The sequence below is a fragment of the Homarus americanus genome, unplaced genomic scaffold (genome assembly GCF_018991925.1).
Source record: "Homarus americanus isolate GMGI-L3 unplaced genomic scaffold, GMGI_Hamer_2.0 scaffold11022, whole genome shotgun sequence".
Lineage (NCBI taxonomy): Eukaryota > Metazoa > Arthropoda > Malacostraca > Decapoda > Nephropidae > Homarus > Homarus americanus.
In genome coordinates, this window is record NW_024737068.1 from 16,835,581 (window position 1) to 16,857,750 (window position 22,170).

A 22,170-nucleotide genomic window follows, 5' to 3' on the forward strand; every position below is an offset into this window, starting at 1 on the left:
AGCACAGGGGTAGGACCATGGGTTTAGGGTAAGGGTGACATCTAAATCAGGCAGCGAGGGACTCAACCATATTTGTATACTAAACCACAATAGAAGACAGACTGTAAAGAATATTGTAACGAAACAACAAGGCAATTTCATTTTGCAAACATTATAATTACACAGTACATAATTACTTCTCATTCCTGGACGATAAACTGATAACGATTTTCCGAGCCGATAGCTATAATTCTATAATCCGTTTCACAACGTAATAACTACATTTACTTGACTTATAGCACATATTCACTTAAAGCTATTATATATATATATATATATATATATATATATATATATATATATATATATATATATATATATATATATATATATTATATATATATATATATATATATATATATATATATTTATTTATTCTTTTTTAATAAATTGAGGTTGACTTATGATTATCAACTAAAGATAAAAAAAATTATAAATTGATCCCAACTTAAAATTGCGCTCTGTCTCAAGATGGGTATGAGCCTAACTTAAAATTAATTGTGTTGTAAAAGTATTTTGCTTTGACTAAATCTATAATACACCCAGAGCTTCTAAATGTTACTAAACTTTTCTATAATCAAAAGACTCAAATAAAACTGACTTTTAAGAATTTTTTTTAATAAAATTCAGAATCTGTGAAGGATGCAGAGCCCATATTAGGGAATAGGTACACAGGAAAATCCCTTGTAAAAAAGTAGTTTATCTGTACTTAAAGAACATAAAAATTGCAACAAAGGTAAAAGCAAAATGATCATTATGTGTGTCAATTTTTTTCTCACTTATCTCACGAATCATATTACCAAAATATAACTAATCTTAATCATATTGAATTTAATTGAGTAACTAGCTGTTAGATAGGTTTTATGAAGTAAATATGGTTAAGTATTTTCAGTAGAATTTGCCAATTAAGCTTTAATTAAGAGAATATAGTATGGTATCCTAGAATGGTCATATTCCAACCTAGGCAGTGAGGGACAGAGTAGAGTCAAGACTAGTCAATGAGAGTAAACACAGGAAGTGGTGCTGATTAGCCAATGAGTCACTGAGAGGGGACCAACAGTGTTAGGTGTAATATATAACTTATTATAACGTAAGTATTGTTTCTAGTATAATGTTAATAATGGGAAATAACAGATATATGTATTTAACATTCCCCTGGCATCCTACAAGGTTAACCTCCCGCGGAGTTTGTGTGTTTGTATGTTAATAAATGTTAAGTGCCAGTGTATAGAACATCAACTGTGATAATCGTCATGTTAATTTAGCTACTCTTATGGTGTAGTTATACTTGTGATGTCTATGATTAAGGTTTATCAGAAATTTAAAGGATAGTTAAATTTCATTTGCAATACATGAATACTAACTAGTGGTGTGTAAGTCTTGAGGGGCCAAAGAGCCACTTCACTACTGGGGCTCTGCTATCACAGCTGTACACACATTTCGGATTTGTTAGGGCTTGCTAGCAGGCAAAATGTTAGGGTAAAATTTCAGATTACCGTAAAGCAACCAAAGAATCTGATAAAAAAAAATGTATTATCTAACCTAACCTAATGTAAAATAAGAAAATTATCATAGAAAAAATAGTTCTATCGATTGAGTGGAGTGAATTTCCAGAATTATGTTGTTGTTTACTGCAACATTACCATTTTTTTGTCTCAGTTATTAGACTTGTTGGATTCATCTCAGGTGATTTTCTAATGGCCTATAGAACCGATCTAGTGTAATACTGACAATCTGCTTTCCCAGTCCAAAACATCCTCTTGACCATTGCACAAATGTCAGATTCCATATAAATGGATTTCAGTATTTTTATTTCATATTGTTATATTTTCAACCCAAAACCACACATGAAACAGTACTAATTTAACGCGAATATCAAATGGATAACATAATTTTGTAAAAATGGGGAAACTGTCTGTGCAAGCTCTTACATGCCCTGGCTATGCAATCTCTTAATAATTTTATTAGTATCTAAAGGAGACCAGTTTGATGCAACACATTTCATAAACCTTCCCAGTGTAAACTATCATAGGTCTGCTCAGTCTATAAATGCACAATGCACTTTCTTACTAAATTCTCACATTTTGTATGAAAATCAGACGACTCATGCAGGGTAAAATGTTCATTACTCCAAATTTATGTACAGTACGTACATGTAATTGATAACTATTGTTTCTTTTATTTGCAGAACAAATATGAAGGTCTTCAAGGTGTTCAACAAATATTTTCCAACAAAACAAGACGTGGAGGGACCAGAGAAGATCATGGCTATATCTTCCCCAACAGTGGTCAAACATGATGTCCACGTCATCCTCAATAAAAATACTGGGTCACTGGAAGGCATTCCTGAAGCATGGAAAAAATATATTGAAAACACTATTGGGTAAGTTGAACTGTAAAAAGGAAGTTGCTTAATTTGTACAAATGAATGTCATAGGAAACTACATATCATCAAGGTGAAGGAATCCAAAATACACTGTATAGTACAGTACATACTTGGATTCTGAGCTGGAACTCCGAATGTTGGTAGGATGCGGGGAAGAGCGAGTGAGATTGTTTAGACATTGGGCTGTAGAAAGCTGGATGTCTGCTGTGTATAGAAAACCAGATGGAAAGGTAGTTTAGCGAGGCTGATCACTGGTAACAATGACAGGTACAAAATCTATTGGAAGGGTGGTGAATCTGGGACAGGTGGAGAAAGTACTAGAGGTGAAAAGGGTGAATCTGAGACTTATGGTTCTGAAGCTACTGGTAGTCAAGAATCTGGTGACATATCAGTGTATGACCCACAAGTTTGGTTAAGTGAGGAAGGGAAGGAAAATATTGGGGGTTAGTTGATGCAAGTGCTGGAGCATGGTGAAAGGGAAATGGTAGTAGGTACTGTACTGGGTGGTGACCTAAATGGCAATGTTGGGAGTTGTGAAGGTGTGCATGGTGGAAGAGGCTATGGTATAAAGAATATGGAAGAAGTAAGAACACTTGAGTTTAGGAATACTGTACACTGAAAATTTTTGTGTACAACACAATGTTGAAGAAGAGAACGAGCAGGTTGATTATGTAAGAATCAAGTGGTAAAAAAGCCCAGATTAACTCCATACTTTTCAGGTAATCAGATACAAAGCTTGTTAGGGATGATTGAAAGAGAATGGGCAACAAAATCAGTTAACAAATGAAGAATGGGCTGGCTGCTGGTAGCTCTGGAATAGTTTCAGAGAAGGTGAAAGCATCAGATGGTAGTGGCATGTCACTGGTGACTGAATTGATTGATGCAATCATAATAGAATGTAGAGTATTGGTCCCGCTGACTGATTGAAGACTGTGATAATATAAATACCTGTACTTTTAAGGGTAAAGGTGATAAACTTGAATGCAAGAACTACAGCAGCGTGAAGTTGTTAGATCAGGGTGCATTATGTTCTACTGATTAACTTACAGATAAAGACATATTTAATCCTCATCCAATATGTTTGTTTTATATCCATTAGGAAAGATGAAATGCAAGAAAATCCTGAAGCTGCCCTCTCTGCTGTGATGTTTTGGAATCGCTCGATGCTAAATCAGAAGGGTGAAGTGGGATACATGCCAACAACTCCACCTGTGCAAGAGGTCTCAGAAGGTGATAAACTTGGAACTAACAGCTGTATGTTGTTTATTTGTGGTTTGGTTGCACAAGATACACAGTACAGCTATTGTTTTTATGTTATGAGGAGAAAAATATGAGCTGGTAATGCTGCATTCAAAGTTATATGATTGATTTGAAAATGTTGTACAGTATTCCATCTTTAATTTTAATGTGTTGCTACTCTTTCTAATAAAGATTTTCAAAGTATCGGTAATGAATTTCCTGTTCTCATGATTTCCATTATTTGTGATTGAGTAATGTTAACACTGCTTGCACAATATTTTTTATCTTTGGTTTTGGTTTTTAATATGCTTTCATATCATAGAATCCCACTGTAGGAGAAGATAAAACAAACAAAAACAAGAGCACTGTATACTTCAGCTGTAACTTGCAGACTGTAGGTTTTGGTCAACATATACAGTAGTGTATACTGTACTCTTATTTTATGTTTTTTCTTTACCATGGGATTTTAGTGTTACGATTTATGTGGTGTTCGATAATTTCTTCAGTTACTTTAATAAATATGTATATTTTTTTCAGGTGATGAGCTGGAAGATGGAGATCAGATGAAGATACATAAGGAGAAAGTAAGTAACAAGAAATAAGTTTACTATAATGTATTTCACACATACAGTAAAACTATATTCTATTTGGTAAATGATCTTCACTTCACTGACTTAAGATACAAATGGTAGATCACATGGCATGGGTCACTTGTAGAACCACGACCAAGGGACATCTCTAATACAGTACTGGTAATTGTCCTAACACTGTTGATGCTAATTGTTGTAAGCCATTTTAATATTATAACATCCTCTCATGTTAATTTCTGTACACATACAGACACATTAACTTGTATTCTTTCCTTCAGCTGTTATAATTGTTTATTCTGTTGTCCCTTTGTTTTGCCATGTACACTTTTATATGTTCAGTGAAAATGTTTTATTGGTGAAACAAGTTGTCCCTTGCCTTGAGTACACCTTAGACTGCAGACCAGTCACGTCATCATTATAAATGCAATCTTTCATATCATAAAAATGTTTAATGCCTTGTCCATTGGTTTTAAACATTAAACATTTAGTGTCTTGGATATATGTTTCACTAAAAAGTTATTTATGTTTAAGAATTCCTGTATACAAATCATATCTCTTCCTTAGCTTGATACCAGTGCAAGCAGCACCCAAGAACCCCAGATTGCATGCTCCCTCCAAGCTCAAGGACTAGTGGAGCATCAAGCTGAAAGACCAGAACTTGGGGGAAGCATAAGCCCTGTGCAGGTCATTGTTATTCTTGAGAATCACATTCTCTTCTTCTCATCTTCTTTGTTATTTATATATGCATACCGGCTGGTAGGTGGGACAGAGGAAAAGTAAGGTGTCGGTGTGAGAATGATTGGCATGCTTTTGTCCGATTTTCACAATACAGTCATTTGTTTTTTGTTAGAGGATCTATGACAAACTCAGAGAGGCTAGGCTGGAAAATAAAGTGCATTTATGGGTGGAAATTACCCTTGTGTTAGTCAAAATTCTAAGTTACCCCGATACTCCTCGTGAATCGTATGCAATAATATCAGGAAGTGGCTCCAAAGACTTTTCACACCCCTAGGCCAACATAAACTCTGCTTTTGATCTAGAAATATGCCCTTTGGATCAAACATTTGTGTGACTTGTAAACCTTTGCAAACCAATTTGGTGTACAGGTATCCCTCTGAAGCATTAATTCACTTTAGCAATAATTTTTTTTGACACCCTTTATCTCTTAGTGTTAGGTCAAAATTCGGTTTAGCGATACCTAAACTCACTGGGAAGGGGGAAGAACTGATGAGTCTATGCTCCAGTTGTGCATCTTTACTGACACTACCCGGGTGCCTGAGAATATACAGTACTGTACTGTCAATTTTTTTCAAAAGCTGACTGGCATGAGTTGCACACACATGAACTGTGTCCTGAATGACTCGTATGTATATATTGACTGAAGAGTGTGATCTGTAACTTGCAATGATATCTGAAGATCAGTAAATTGCCTCAGAGTAACAGTGTACACTGTACAGGTATAGTACATTAACAGAATGCGTACTGTTGTTGCCACGCACAAATGCACACACACACTTTAAAGATCTTTTTCACACCGGGTTTATTGTATTTAAATTTAAAAAGCTTTCCTAGTGGCTTGATAGTGTATTATTCAATGTATGTGGAAGTCAACAACTCTTTCTAATGCCTCCATGTTTCAGTTACATGAAATTTGAATATTAGAATGATAGTAACTGCCTGTTCGCTTCCAGAACCTCAATGACAGGAACGTATGTTCAAATTTACCCTCCTAAATCTACCTTACAAATAATTATTTCTTTTTATTATGAAAAAATAATAACTAATTATGGTCACATTACTATCAGTAAATGAATAAATGCTTTATTACCACTCTAAGAGCTTCAGACACAGTAGGTACGGTTCACTGAACTTTCATTTTTGTAACCAAACTCACGGGTAGAAGACATGCAGAGTGATTGTAGTGGTAATACTGATGGTAATTTTGACATAGGGTGAGGTAGTAATGGTGGTGGGGACTGGTCAGAGGTGGTGCTAGAGCACATTTGGAATTACCATAGTACATATGGTCATTTTTGAGATTCTACAAAAAAATTTGTCTGATAGTAAGCCGCATCCCTACTTGTCCCTTGTTTAGCGATAATTTAACTTTACGTTAAGTTTTTCTGGAACGCATCCCCATCATTAAACTGGGGATACCTGTATATTATTTATGCACCGACAATGTGGTTTTACAATTAGTTTAAAGTAAATTACAGTAATTTACTTTCTTCCAGATGAACTAGGTCAGTTCCAGTCTGAAATATTCAGCCTTCAAACAATCCAGTGTTATGCTGCAAGTTAGGTGGGAGGGAGTTTTGGTGGTTAAATAAGAGTACTGTACTAGTTCCAAGGCACTCTCTCAATAAGGTATCATTAGGTACAATAGTATAAAATAATATGCAGTAGTCTATATTTTGTACTTCAGAATACAGCAGTTTGGGATATTTGCATAGATGTTAGCAGAAAATTATACATTCAGTATTGAATAATCAGTAATTTATTAAGTTTTGTTCCTCTTAGACTATACATACATACATACATACAGTACATGTGTAAAGGAAAAGACAATGTATAGGTGAAAAATAAAGCATACTGGGAATGAACTAATTTATACATTCACAGTAAATGTAATTACTTGTATTAAGAAAGTTAATCATGGCCTAGTCATATCACTGTAGTTATGGGAACGTCCAGGAACTTTTTTCACACTGAGTACCGGGTAGATAAAATCAAAAGTAGATACACAGAGACTCACCCCACATATACTTTCATTAATTTATTCATTCATCCTGATGTAATAGATGTGTTCTGCTTTTTAACTTTCCTTCCTCAACAAGGCCTCACATGTCTTATCTGTTCCCTCACACAAACTAGCATTATCCATCAACACAAGGAACAATAGCCTCTTAGATTATAATGCATAGATGGTGTGAAAAGAAATGTTCTTCATTACTTATTAATTTATTTTAACAGGTTCGAAAGAAGGTTAGTGGCAAACTAACTGATGAGGAGGTGATGGCAGAATTCCAACGGATTTGTTCTCCCTCTAACCCAGAGACAATATATGAACGGGATATGGAATTAGGTGCAGGGTATGTATATAATTGTGCTATTAAATTAAGTGAGTTACAGTCTTGGAATATAGATGCTGGAATTAGACAAAAAATTACAAAAGACCTAGCATATTTATTAGTGAAATTGAATCTTTTTATATATAACTTCTCCTCACATTCACACTTCTCTTTGTCTCTCTTGGCATAAATCTTCCATTTGCTGTCCTTCTTTCTTCTACAGTAGAACGTCGATATAACACAAGATACATTTCAAGAGAGGTCGCTTTAAACCGAATTCGCACTAAATCGAATGGTTGTTTCAATGGAATAATTAAGTTTGGTACTTGAGAGAAACACAAAATACTAAAAAGACTGAGAGTCTACCCAGATGCACCTCAGCCCATCTCCTAGAATAAACAAAACATTGTTTTTTGTAGTATTATGTTAAAACAAACTCATAATCAACACAGCTAAAATTAGGGGATGGGAAATGGTGATATGTTTGACAGTTGATGCCAAGTCTAGTGCTTATCTATTTGTCTGTCCTTAAGAGTGACTTTAAGTTTTCTCTTATAAAATGTCACTGAACTGACATGGGAGAATATAATAAACCTTGTTGGAATTCTTATAAGATAGTGATTAATTTTAATATAAACATGCTATTGCTCGCATTAGACATACAAATTTTAGTTCTAATTTAAGAATTTTATTACAAAGAGCAAAAATTTGTATCTCTTGTGCAAAATATATGACGTTTTATTCAAATTATTCGCTGTCTTGAAGGATTTCAGCAATACAAATTATATTCTCCTAACTTTAGTCTGTGACATTATATAAGTTAAAAACTTTAAGCCTAAAATACCAAACCCTGGCTGGGAAGATGGGGGTGGGGAGGGAAGTGACAGAGACATGTTTGACAGTTGGTGCAGAAGGTCTAATGAAGTATTTATTTGTTTATTTATGTCCTTTAGCTTGAGTTTATGTTTTTTGCTTATAAAATGTCACAGAAGCAGCAATAGCTCCTTGATCCATGGGTTGGATGATAGAGGTAGTGTTAGGTGGAATGTAAACTACCTTAACATCAGGGTGCAGGTCGTCCAGGTGTGGTGGGTGTCCCGGAGCATTATCCAAAATTAATAAAATCTTGAAGGCAACCCCTTGTTGCAGACAATACTCCTTGGCTCGTGGAATGAAACAACTCGGGAACCAATCCTTAAACAGTGCTAGGGTCATCCATGCTTTCTTATAACTGCGATAAAACACTGGCAGTGTGTGTATGCTTGCTGACATTTTTAAAAGCCCTTGGGTTCTCTGAATGATATATCATGAAGGGTTTTACCTTGAAACCAGCTACATTTCCCCCCCAACAGAAGTGTGATTCGGTCCTTGAATGCCTAATCCCGGCATGGTTTTTGCTTCTTTTTGGATGTATGTCTGTTCTGTCATGTGCTTTCAGAATAAGCCAGTTTCATGCACATTAAATATTTGCTCAGGCAAATTATTTCCCTCCACGATGACACGATCTAGCTCCTCCTTAAAAGCTTCGGCAGCACCCACATCAGCACTTGCTGCCTCTCCACTCACCTTTACACTATGCAAACTGTAGCGGTTCTTAAACCTTTGGAACCACCCATGACTTGCTGTGAAGTTTTGGTCACACTCATCTCCTGCCTGCTCTTTCAGGTTTTTGAAAAGGCTTCTTGCCTTTGCCTGTATGGTTAGAAGGCTTAAGGGTACACTCTTTTGCAGCTGATCTTCCATCCACATCACAAGTAATTTTTCCATCTCATGAAGAGGATCTTGTCTTTTTTTCGTTATTATTGTTCCCTTTATATGTGCTGATCCTTTCTCTACATCACGAATTCGTTCCTTGTCCTTCAAAATTTTTGATATCGTCAAGTGAGAGAAGCCAAGGTCGCATAAAATGGTTGCTACCGTTTTTCCATTTTCATATTGCATTATTATTTTCATTTTCATCACAAAAGTAATTGACTGTCTCCTTTTCTTATCAGCACTATGAGAACTCTCACTTTTATGCTTGCCAGCCATTTTAAAGGGAATTAGAAACTAAAATTTTGTCAGTACACAGCACGATCACTAACAACAACGACGGCCAAACACCAACTGAGCGGGCTACGGCCTGGATGCTGTACACCACGATGCGGCCCAGCCCACGTTGTCATATGGGACGGAAACATTTCGGTACTAGAAAATACATAATTTGAAAAATATTTTATACGACTGAGGCAGGTTGTAAGTGCGGGTTGTCGTAAGTCGAGTGTGTCGTAAGTCGAGGAGTACTGTACCTGTATATACTGTACTCATGTATACCAGAAAGCCTAGCTTGTGTCTAATCGGACCCATGATTTTCTGGTAAAAAGCCTGGGTTTTTTCACATCTTTTGTGTGATTTGACCTTAGTGTTAAAGAAATACAGCTCCTCCCCGACTTGCAACCTACTCGACTTACGACCACCCGCACTTACACCTGCCTCGGTCGCACCAAAACTTTGTCAAATTACATATTTTCGAGTCCCAACGTTGGTACACAGACAAAATTTTTGTTTGTAATTCACTTTAAAATGGCTAGCAAGCTTAAAAGTAGAGTTTTGTGGTGCCGAAAAGAAAAAGAGACTTTGACCATTTCAACTTACGACCTGGATTTGGGTCCCTAACCCCGTCGTAAGTCGGGGAGGAGCTGTTCGTATTTTTTAGGTAGACACCAGATTCTCTCCAATGCGGCACCCATCTTGACCTATATCACTACCACCACAAATGAAATTAAAATTGTCTGTAAATTTCCATTTGCATCAGGTGTTTGCAGATTTAAAGCAGCACATATAGTGAATGAGGTTCTGTTTGTCATGTAGTAACATAAAGAAAGACTCTAGGGGTGCGGTAGGCATGCCCAGGATAAAGGCACTTACCGGCAAGGTTAGTCTATTGCGAGCTTGTACCGGCTAGCTATCATTCACCATAAATGACCCATGAAAGTTTGTGAATTTTAACCCCTCAAAATTATTATGTATATATAGTTTGACCCCTTACTTTTTGCAAAAAAAAATTATCATAAAATCTTGAGTAATTTCCTCTCCCTGATTCATCACCAACCAGTTGATGTGTATGTCACTGGGTAGGCTAGCATATACTGGGCCACCCTATGTAGGTTACTTTCAATCGGTTTTTATCCATTGATATTCTTTGTTTTTATTTGTGTAATGCAGTAGTATTTAGTGTTTTTTTCTGCATTTGAGTTAGAGGTTGATATACACTTGTCAAGAATATTATGTTAATATTTGTGTTCTCCCCAAGGGCGTCTGGAACAGTGTTTGCGGCACGGGAGAAATCAACGGGTAAGAGAGTGGCAGTGAAGGATATGGACCTTAGTAAACAGCCCAAAAAGGAGCTTATTTTGACCGAGATCAATGTCATGAAAGAACTTCAACATGAAAATCTTGTCAACTTCCTGGATGTGTTTTTACTTAACAACCATTTGTGGGTAAGTAGATGAATACAGTACTATGTATCTAACCTTTCTGTAACTTATGAAAATATTACCTGGTGTTGTATCTTGTGGTACAGTAAACCCCCGATATAACAGACTAATTGGGCGGTCTGTTAAAACCCAAAGTCTTTTATATCCGGATCTGGAATAATAACGGACTGGGTCTGTTATATACCATCGCCACTAACACTCACCATCTCAACCAACACTCACCATCACCACTAACACTCACTATTATCACCAATACTCACCATCACCACCAATACTCACTATTACTACAGTAAACCCTCAATAACTCAACATTGAATATCTTGGAATGCCATAACTCTGGGAAATGCCGAGTCATATAAAATTATCTGGGAAAATCTCGGCATATTTGGCCATGTGGGTACCACTCACTGCGCTGCACTGCAAGCTTGGTCAGTCTGGTGTTTGTTATTGTTGTGGTCAGGTGTGTGCTGGTTCACTCCACCCAGTACATGGACGTGGGAAGGGAGGGTACTGTAGCACCCTAATATTTTGGGTGTAAAGTACTATACATTGCACCACAGAGTGTCTAGGGCACCAGAATTAATATTGAGCCCTCTCCAGCAAAATTTGGTTCCTGTGGTACAAACCCAGTAACACCCAACAACCTCCCCCATTTATGTCTGGCCAGCCACTGTACGCAGAACATCTCCACTATTATGGTAAATCCAGTGTCCTTGACTTTATTTAATTTATAGTGCAATTCATTTTATCTGAATTCCAAATCTGAATCTTCTAGGTATCCCAACTTTGTCCCCTTTGGTAAAAATTTTAATTTAGTCCAACAATGCGAAAGCAATATGAGTCATTTATTTGAGTGTTTGACACCTGTAGCGCTATAACCACTTTTTAAAAAAAAATTGCTGTGAGAAACAATAAAATTGATATAGCATATCATAAAATACCAAAGGACATATTTTATGTTCAAAAAATTTCTCCTTCCACACTCAGACCATCATCTAAGTGACGCCATAGCTCATCAGTCAGGCAGGCAACCAGCTGACTGAGACGTGTGTGTGTGTGTGTGTGCGTGCATGCATGATATTTATGTCATGCCAAACAGCCTCATTTCGATATACCTGTTCTGTAAAGTCGTTTAATAATTAGGGGATAATATTTTATATAAGTTGCTGAAGTCCTATATAGAATCGTTTTGAATAATGAGCACTGCAGTGTGGAGATAGTGTCACCTGTTTGCCTCACCCACATGTTCCCAGCCCACCAAAATTCAATCTTACACTTTCTACCTTGGTGACAACAGCTAGTGCTGCTCCATGGATTATTTTTAAGTCCTATAATAATAATTGTAATAATTATAATAATAATAATAATAATAATAATAATAATAATAATAATAATAATAAAAGCTATAACCTGGAAAATGTCCTGCACCCGAGAAATCCCGCCTTTCCATCAGTTTAAAGGTGAAAAATCAGGAAGTGTGGAGTTTGGAGACATGCTAGGGAAGAGACAGCACCTGGGAAGACAAAGGAGAGACATGCTGAGGAGGAGAGTGACCTTGACAGTGATGGCACAGAGGAAAGTGATGCGCCTTTGGACGTACAGTACTAGATTAGTTTAAGTCTGTGAGTCTCTTTGTTAGATTTATTTAAGTGATCCTTATTAAAGAATAATTACTGTACAGCATTCCCATGGTTCACGGCACAGCTTGTGGTGTGGCAATTGGGTGGCTGATTGTGAGTGACCGTCTGGCTTTAGTCACCTGGGTCTCCACACTACTCAGGATGCTCACCATTTAGTGATATATTTTATTTGTATTTTTTTTAGGAAATGTTGATTTATAGATGTCATTTATTTTTAACCTGTACAGAACTTTAGTATACAGTAGAACGTCGATGTAAAGCGACTCAATTTAAGATTATTGATTTAAAGCGGCACCTACAATTAAGGACAATGTTTTAATTTAAAGCGAATCTTTCCTATTTTGCTCGAGTCAATCTGGTGCATCAAATTTTAAAATTCGCGCCTAATGTTCCTCTGGACACGCTACACTGTCCTAAGAGCAAAGCTGTACTGTACATGTACTCAAAATAATGTACTAAATGATTACTAAAATTTTTGTCTAGTGCAAACTATAGCATGATTATATTCAAATTAATCACTATCTTATAAGAATTCCAGCAATGTAAATTATATTCTCCCTGGTCACTTCTGTGACATTTTATAAACAAAGAACAAAAACTCAATCTAAAGGACATAAACAAGTAAATACTTCACTAGACCTTCGGCCCCAACTGTCAAACGTGTCACTGTCACCTCCCCCTCCCCCCCCACCTCTCCCATCTTCCCAGCCAGGGTTGAGTGGTTATGGGCTTACAGTTTTTATCTTATATAATATCACAGTCTAAAGTTAGGAGAATATAATTTGCATTGCTAGAATCCTTGCAAGACAGCGAATAATTTGAAAATAAACGTCATATATTTTGCACAAGAGATATAAATTTTAGCCCTTTGTAATAAAATTGGTTAGAACTAAAATTTGTATGTCCAGTGCGAACTATAGCATGTTTATATTCAAACTAATCACTATCTTATAAGAATTCCAGCAATGTTAATTATATTCTCCCAGGTCAGTTTAGTGACATTTTATAAGAGAAAAACTTAGTCACTCTTAAGGACAGATAAATGAATAAGCACTAGACCTTGGCATCAACTCATCAACTGTCAAACATATCACCACACCTCCCTCCCCCATCTACCCATCAGCTGATCGCTTGTAAACAGACCATTTCACGTCCAATAATTTTAGCTGTGTTGATTTGAGTTTATTTTAACATAATACTACAAAAAACAATGTTTTGTTTATTCTAGGAGATGGGCTGAGGTGCATCTGGGTAGACTCTCAGTCTTTTTAGTATTTTGTGTTTCTCTCAAGTACCAAACTAAATTATTCCATTGAAACAACCATTCGATTTAGTGCGAATTCAGTTTAAGGCGACCTCTCTTGGAATGTATCTTGTGTTATGTCGGCGTTCCACTGTACTATTATAATACTGAGTTAGTAGTTTGCTCTGGGTTGTGAATAATGAGAGGCTCTACTGTATGAAGTCAAGCAAAAAAATTAGGTTAGGATGACTGAAAACTTCATTAATTGTAAACCTGCACAGTACAGTACGGTACTGTACAGGTGTACTTGAATGTGTTATGGTATACCAACTTAACATGCCACATGATACTTAAACTTGGTACAGTACTGTAGTTTTCTCTAGTTCGTGCTAATGAGTTGCTCCATTATATGAAAAGGTGACTGAAAATGTGCCCTGGGAATATAGTGTCTGAATAACGTCACACTTTTATGGAACTCATGACGTTTATCAGTGACTTGCTGTACTGTACAATATACCGGTATGGAAAATTTTCAGAAAATTAACCCATCCATAATACTGTATGAGATAGACCTGCAATTTATTTATAGTATACATTTCCATCTCTTATTTTCTGTTACCAGGTAGTGATGGAGCTGTTGGATGGTGGACCACTGACAGATATTGTAACAGAAACTGTAATGAAAGAACCACAAATTGCTGCTGTGTGTAATCATACCTTAGGTGGCATTCAATACCTCCATGAGAATGTAAGTTAATATGCAGCTCCGGTTATATATGCTTATATTTAGCACTGTATGGTATATCAAGCCCATATCAAGAATTTAAAAAAAAAAATTTGTTATATTGTCTATGGAAGTAAAAATACGTAATTATTGTTCAGATGTACACACTGAGAACTGATAGTCACTTAATTTTATAAACATAATTGATTATTAATGTTATATCATCTCAGATTGTTTAAAAGTTATCAGTATTTGTGAATGTTTTCATGCTTTTTGTAGGGAGTAATTCATCGAGATATCAAGTCAGACAATGTTCTCCTTGGTAAAGATGGTTCTATTAAACTAACGGACTTCGGCTTCTGTGCTAACATCAGTGGAGACGAAAAGCGTCAAACCATGGTTGGGACACCATACTGGATGGCTCCAGAGGTAAGCTAAAAACAAATATCTTCAGTAAATACACAAATTATACTTCATCAGACACAATCTGTCAATCAAAATACCCCACCTCCCGCTCCCCCCCCATCTTCCCACGCTCGCTGGCTCTCCTCCCTCCTTGAGAAATGTTTGGGTGAAAACACTAGGCTTTTAGGTTTAGTAATAAATAATACGTCAGACAATAGTTAGGATAATATAAATGACATTAATGGATTCCTTGTAAGACAGGGAATAATTTGAATATAAACGTCATATATTTTGCGCAAAAGATAAAATTTTTGCTCTCTCTAATAAAATTCTTAAATTAAATCTAAAATTTGTATGTCTAATGCAAATTTTAGCTTGTTTATATTCAAATTAATCACTATCTTATATGAATTACCAGCAATGTAAATTATATTCTGGCCTTACTTTGTATATACTTTTCTGTGAGCTGGAACCAATTACCCAATATACCATTGAAACAATAGTTTCGGTTAACGAACGACCTTCTGGAATGAATTGTGCTCGTTAACCGAGGGACCACTATATATATATATATATATATATATATATATATATATATATATATATATATATATATATATATATATATATATATATATATATATATATATATATATATATATATATATATATATATATATATATATATATATATATATATATATATATATATATATATATATATATATATATATATATATATATATATATATATATATATATATATATATATATTCAACCCAAACTTCTTCTTTTTATAGATTGTGAATCGTAAGCATTATGGAAAGAAGGTTGATATTTGGTCTTTGGGCATCATGGCCATTGAGATGATTGAAGGGGAGCCACCGTACCTCAAGGAGACACCACTTCGTGCTCTCTATCTCATTGCATCTAATGGCAAACCTGATATTCCTTCGTGGCAAAAATTATCCCCAGAGTTCCAGGTATGAAAATATATATTTTTTACAGTTGACAAGGAAAAAACAAACATATTTTTATATTTTGCAATGTTAAATTATTAATTGTAGGGGAACTAGGATTTTTTTTCCTCTCTCTCAAAACTTTTCCACAGTCTGTTCAAATGGAAAACATAAGAGTAGAAACATGATGGTCTTCAAGTTTTTGTGTTTCGTATGCTTTATTTTTAGTCGTTCTTTAGATTGCGAAGTTCCTGCTGGGCCGCCGCTGTCTTCATGCAGAAGGTATCAGCTTTGGTCCGAGACTGAGAGTTGTTCTGCCAGTCAGTAAAAGCAGCACGTTTATCATCGATGAATACATTGATTGCTGGGTCATTTTCATCAAACGAGTCCCAGTGTTTTCTTTCAACCTGGCCGAGGGTCTCTCTCTGCAGGTTTTTGTCATGACATTTGTCATGACAGTGTCGAGAATATCCTATTCGGCACTGGGATTTGCGTTGTTTGCTGTTGGGTTGTTTATCAGTCCATGTTCGAGCTGCTCTCTGAAAGCATGTGCTACCGCTGGATCCTCCAGACGCTTAGTGTTAAAACCTCTTCTGGAGGCTTGCTGCCTTCGCCGTTTTGGGGCGACGTGAAGTGAGAGCTTGGCTCTGAAAAGTCAATGATCAGTGTCACAGTGGTCTGAGCCACGCATGGCACGGGTGATGAGGACTTCTCGGCGATCTCTTGCTCTGACATTGATGTAGTCAATGAGATGCCAGTGTTTGGATCGTGGGTGTTGCCACGAACCCTTGAACTTGTCAGCCTGCCTAAACAAGGTATTGGTTATAGTGAGGTTGTGTGCAGCACACTTGCTGAGGAGGAGTAGGCCATTGGGATTACACTTGCCTAGTCCATTTCTCCCTATGGTTCCCTCCCAAATGTTAGCATCCCTGCCAACTCTGGCATTGAAGTCACCAAGGAGCACAACCTTGTCTTTTCTGGGGATAGAGGTTAGCACTCTGTCGAGGTCAGCGTAAAAGGCCTCCTTGATATCATCCTCTGCATCCAGTGTTGGGGCGTATGTACTGATGAAAAAGGCATTGTGTGAGTGATTCAGTGGGACTCGAAGCATTATGAGGCGCACATTGATCCCAATAGGCATTTCAGTTAGCCTGTGTAGGATGCGTTGGCAGATGGCAAAGCCAACTCCACAAATCAGTTTCTCTCCGCAGCAGGTTTACCCTTTCAGTAAAAGTATAGCCAGACTCGCATTCTGTGAGCTGACCCTTATCTGGAAGCCAGGACACTAATGGTTGCTATGTTGATGTTATACTTAGCCAGCTTTTTTGCCACAAGGGCAGTTCTTCTTTCAGGACGCTCATTTGTGCCAGTCTTCAGAAGGGTCCTGACATTCCATGCAGTGATCATAAGAGGTTTTCTAGTTTGTTTTTGTTTTGATCTGTGATTTTGATTGCGTTTTTGACCGCATAAGGATGACCTTATTGGGCGCGGTTGCCCAGTCAGGTTGGTTTGTTTAGGGCACCTTTTCTAGCCCCCTCCCCCTGTGGGGTTAGCAGAGTGGTTCCTCGAAAGGGCTGCTCAATTGCACAGACAGGACCGGATTGCACTGCTGCCTAGATCCCAGTGCATAAAAGACCATCTTATCTGTGCTGCCCATGTACAGACTTGTGACTAAGACTCCCAGCAGTCATCTCTGCCTGTCCCCGTCACCACTCGTCCGTTGCCATAGGACTTTGGGGGTATAGGAGTTTTGATGATGTTGACAGGTATGATCAGCTGGATGATGGCTGCACGTGAGTTAATTTATGTGGTGAGGCAGGAGCGCAAGCTGCAACCACACATCTTGGCTCTCCCTTTTCTTGATCCAGTGGTGCAAGTGTTGCAATGACTGGGGAGAGGGAGAGTTGCAATGGACTGCTGATAGCCCAGTTTGTTGGGTTTCGCCTTAGTAGACTGTCCCTCAGGCATTGCCTTCGTCCGCTGGTGTAGTCGTTGGGTTTCCACTGTGGTCACCTCTTCCGCCTATACTGCCGTTGGGGTCTTGTTGGAGCTCTGTAAGCATGTCTGCCTGCTGCAGGGCCCTGATATGGGGCATTGACCTGTGCCCTGGTGGGCTTATCCTGTAAAAAAAAAAAGGTGATGTTAGATGTATATAAGGAATTAGGCTATGATAAAGTGGTATTTTAAACATTGTTTTGTAAGTACGGTTTGCATACAGCATGTGTTCTGACTTACGAACGTCCTCAGGAACGGAACTCGTTTGTAACCCTGTACAGTATTCTGTTTTTGGACCAAACTAATTTTTCCTTTTAGTTGTTAATAATCTTGATCACAGTTATTTACATCACGGCTGAGGAGAGATACCGGTACAGGAAAATAACCCCCATATCCATCTGTTTTTCACTTTATTTGATTCTTCTAATTTCCTTAAATTCTTTCTATTTCCCACCAACAAGAGGCTCTTATATATTTTACAAAATCACTTATTAATTCTCAAATTTAGTTAATGTTTTTTCTATTGCTCCATATATATTACAGGATATAATTTCTTTAAATTCTTTCTGCTCTAGGGAGAAATTAATGTGTTAAATTGTGATGTTTACCGGTATTTTTAATGATTAATAAATTCAGTAATTGTTCACTTTACAAAAATAAAACCACCAATTTTTCTTAGGATTGCCTCTACCAATAATAATATTTTACAGGATTTTTTAAGCCGTTGTCTTGAAGTTGACATGGAAAAGCGTGCATCTGCTGAGGAGCTTCTTTCTCATCCGTTCCTCTCTAAGGCAGTCAGTACAACCACTCTAAAGCCTCACATTGAAGCGGCTCAAAAACTCCTTGACAAACGTATCAGCTCTGAGATGTAAACAAAGTTGTTGGTATATGTTAAGGATTATCAGCCTGGTTTACCTAGGCTTATGTTTAAGGAGAGATATAACATCATCAACCACCCCATTACATAAATATTACAAGCCTGGTTGAAGCATTATAGAGTTTTAGCTAATGCATATTTCATCAGTGTTCAGTATCCAGCCTTATTTTTGTTTTGTCTTTGAGATAAACAGTGACCAGTATTCTTACTGAGCAGTGTGTGGGGTTGTGGCTTCATAAACATTTCATGCTAAGTTCATGGTATTGAATGTACAGTATGTCTTTATATATCCATGGGGGACATTTTCTATTTGTAAAGCAGAAATTTACTTACAGATTTCTGTCCAAATTTGTGAATATTTTATGCATTTATGCTGTGTTATTTGAAATCTGTCTTATCTACAAAAAACATTTCAGAAATAAAAATAATTCAGCATATTTTTAAATTACGTACCATGTTGGATATGTTTAGCATTTCATTCGTCTGAAATATTTTTCATGTTGAGGATTCACGTGAAAATATTTAAATTTAATATGAAGACAATAGCAATATATACAGTACTCTAAATACACAAAGCTGTTCTGGGAAGTTTGACTTTGGCATGATGAAAAATAATAGACATTGGAAGTACCCATTGATCACAAAATTCTCTAAGTAATACCAGTAAAATATTCCAGTATTGGTTCCTAAACAAATCAGGAATTTGTTCATTCCTGAGCTGTTTGTAGATGTACTTGTCATACCCATTCAGGAAACAATTTATTGACAGATTGCTCTTCATGACAGGATTTACAAAACAATTGTGTTGAATTTTATGTAAACATTCTTGTGAGTTAGATTAGAGTATGAAGAGTACAGGGTAAACTTAGAGAGTGTATGGAGATTGGATTGAATTATGATTTATGGAGAGCCAATATTGGACTGTACAGTATTTAATTATTAGTGAGAAATAGCATATTGGTTGTAGCTACTTAAAATGTATTATGATTACTCACTTGATCTCTAAACTGATAGGTGAAATTCCTCAGACTGTATAAAAACTGATCATGAACATTTAAGGCAGATGTTTCTGTGCTGTCCTCCTTGATTTTTTATAAGTTTGTTGCTTTATTGGCTGAAAATTACTACCAAAGATATTGCTACACAAGTGTTGCCAGTTTAAGTGATAATACACAGAACATTATACAGTATTTAGTGGTACTTTAGACATGTTGCACTGTTCAGTTAAATGGATCAAGTGTTATAGGAAAGTGGTCTTGTTTAATATCAATGTGTTTCAGGTTTTTAACAGACAAATTTGAAGTTCAATTTAGGTAACTTCTACAGTAGATGTGTTACTGTAAATACTGTATAGTGTAGTTAATTAGAGCTGCTTTCTGTATATCATCAGACAAGTATCTCATTGTGATGTAGTTTTGCCTGAAATAACTGTTTTATAAGTTCACCAGTTGAAGTAGATAGCTGTTTAAGATCCTGGTAAATGCAACTACAGTACAGTACAATGACCTGTACGTTGTGATTCTAAAAGGTGCCATATTGTAACTGATTGTGATGCTAGTTACCATAAATATCCTCAGTTGTATGTACAGTTGCCTGCACCTATACCTGGTTTAGTGGTTGGCAAGTTTTGTAAGATGTGGCAACTCTGTGGAATGATTACCTAACAATTTTAGCCTGGCTACTATTGCAAGGTTCCATAGGACCATTCCTATGGTGTTAATACAGTAAACCCTTGCACTTCCAGGTAATTAGGGGGAGTGTCCGGTTGTGGCAAATGTCCGGATGAACTAGGGGATTAAGGTACGTTAACGATAATCATAATACTGTACGTGGGCTGTATTGACATGGGTAATAACATTAATAATACAGTATTAATGATAATAGTATGTAATAATGATATTAAATAATAATATAGTTATGATAATACAGTAATAACAACAACAACAATAAAAATAATTATAGACAGTATTGTTGTTATTACTGTATATCAATACAGTACATACTGTATTATTTTAACTTACTCCCTTTTATTTTTAATACAGCTTGCGGTCTCCAACAGTTGTCTTAAAGGTCGAAGAATCAGGACTATATTTCATTACAAATGACTGCAGGGAACCCTTAGCCTTTCAAATTTCAAATGCCACTTGCTTAGCAATGCCATATTCTCCACAGTATCTTGCTACAGACCAACCACTCTCTAACATCTGTAACAACTTCAGCTTCTGAGCTACAGTAAGCTTCATATGCTTCCTTTTGGGTGCCATCACTACACAACAGTCACAGGGCACAAGGAATCAGACAAAAACAGTCACAAGGCACAAAATACATGAGGAACAATAAAGGGCCTGATCGAAAGGTAGCATGATGGTATGTACACACCGAGACTACAAGTGAGACTGAGGATGGACGCCCACTGTGACTGGTGGCGGGAGATGCGGAGACTGGGTCCATTTTAGCAGCGGGGAAGTAAACACGGCATTCGAACTGAGAGAGAGACCGGATAGGAATTTGCCACATCCAAATGCAGATCTTAGAGGTCTGGAAGTATGAGGGTTTACTGTACAATGTGAACAAACACAGGCCAGCCACATCTCACAAAATGTGACAGCCACTGTACCAGGTATAAGTGCAGGTGACTGTATATCGTGCACTTCATTCTTTTATCTAACTTTAAATATAATTTTACAAAATCCTGTCTATGGAACTCATTCCTTTTCTTTTTTTGTTATTTAATATCCATATGTATATGTTCATCAGATTTCAGTTCACAAATAGTCACATACAGTGATGTGCATACAATAACATGTAAGCATTGTGATATTTTTATTTATTATAACATCTAGTGAGCATTTATATTAGTAGCATGTTTTTACAACTTCAAATACTTATTTTTACCAAGAATGCTTTATCCCTATCTACAGCGGGCAGGTAGAGTCATGGAAAAAAATCCTTTCAGTCCCCTGCCCCATCCATGAACCCCAAGACTCACGAACCTGTAAATGTGAGATATCACACAGTGCGCTATCTATGGACCCAACAATAGGTGATGTTTCGGATTCACCGGTTCAAGAGTCTCAGGGCTCATGGATGGGGCAGGGACTGATGGGAATTTTTTCTGTGACTGTACATGTAGAAGGTTTTCTGCACAATATCATATCTGCCCATTTCTGTAGATAACCATATTGAAAGATGAGACACCTCTCATATGTAATTGTATATATTTCTTCACTCAGTTCTTCTGTTATTATTTTGAATTAGAATCCATGAAAAATATGATTAAAGACAGACAGGAGACAGAAACTTTATTGCTTCATTCCTGATGATGATTACAAAAACTTGAACAGGATGCAAAAATTATCTTATGACAGTATACAGATAAATCATTGTGTAATATATATATATATATATATATATATATATATATATATATATATATATATATATATATATATATATATATATATATATATATATATATATATATATATATATATATATATATATATGTTTGTCTGTGCGCATG

The 22,170-nt window shown here is 36.5% G+C and overlaps 1 protein-coding gene across 2 annotated transcripts; it reads left to right on the top strand.

The window, feature by feature from the left end:
• The first annotated feature begins 998 nt into the window (after positions 1–998).
• LOC121873027 (serine/threonine-protein kinase PAK 2-like) lies at positions 999–20,399 on the top strand. Of its 2 annotated transcripts, none has more exons than XM_042376328.1 (11): positions 999–1,129; positions 2,228–2,422; positions 3,525–3,679; positions 4,202–4,248; positions 4,819–4,938; positions 7,228–7,346; positions 10,618–10,804; positions 14,307–14,432; positions 14,688–14,837; positions 15,614–15,796; positions 18,478–20,399. In XM_042376328.1, the coding sequence occupies exons 2-11, from the start codon at positions 2,235–2,237 to the stop codon at positions 18,640–18,642; spliced, it is 1,440 nt and encodes a 479-aa protein (XP_042232262.1). In that variant the 5' UTR covers positions 999–1,129; positions 2,228–2,234; the 3' UTR covers positions 18,643–20,399. The 2 variants fall into 2 exon arrangements, with proteins under 2 accessions (XP_042232262.1, XP_042232264.1); XM_042376330.1 differs by having other exon boundaries at positions 3,525–3,655.
• The last annotated feature ends 1,771 nt before the right edge of the window (positions 20,400–22,170 follow it).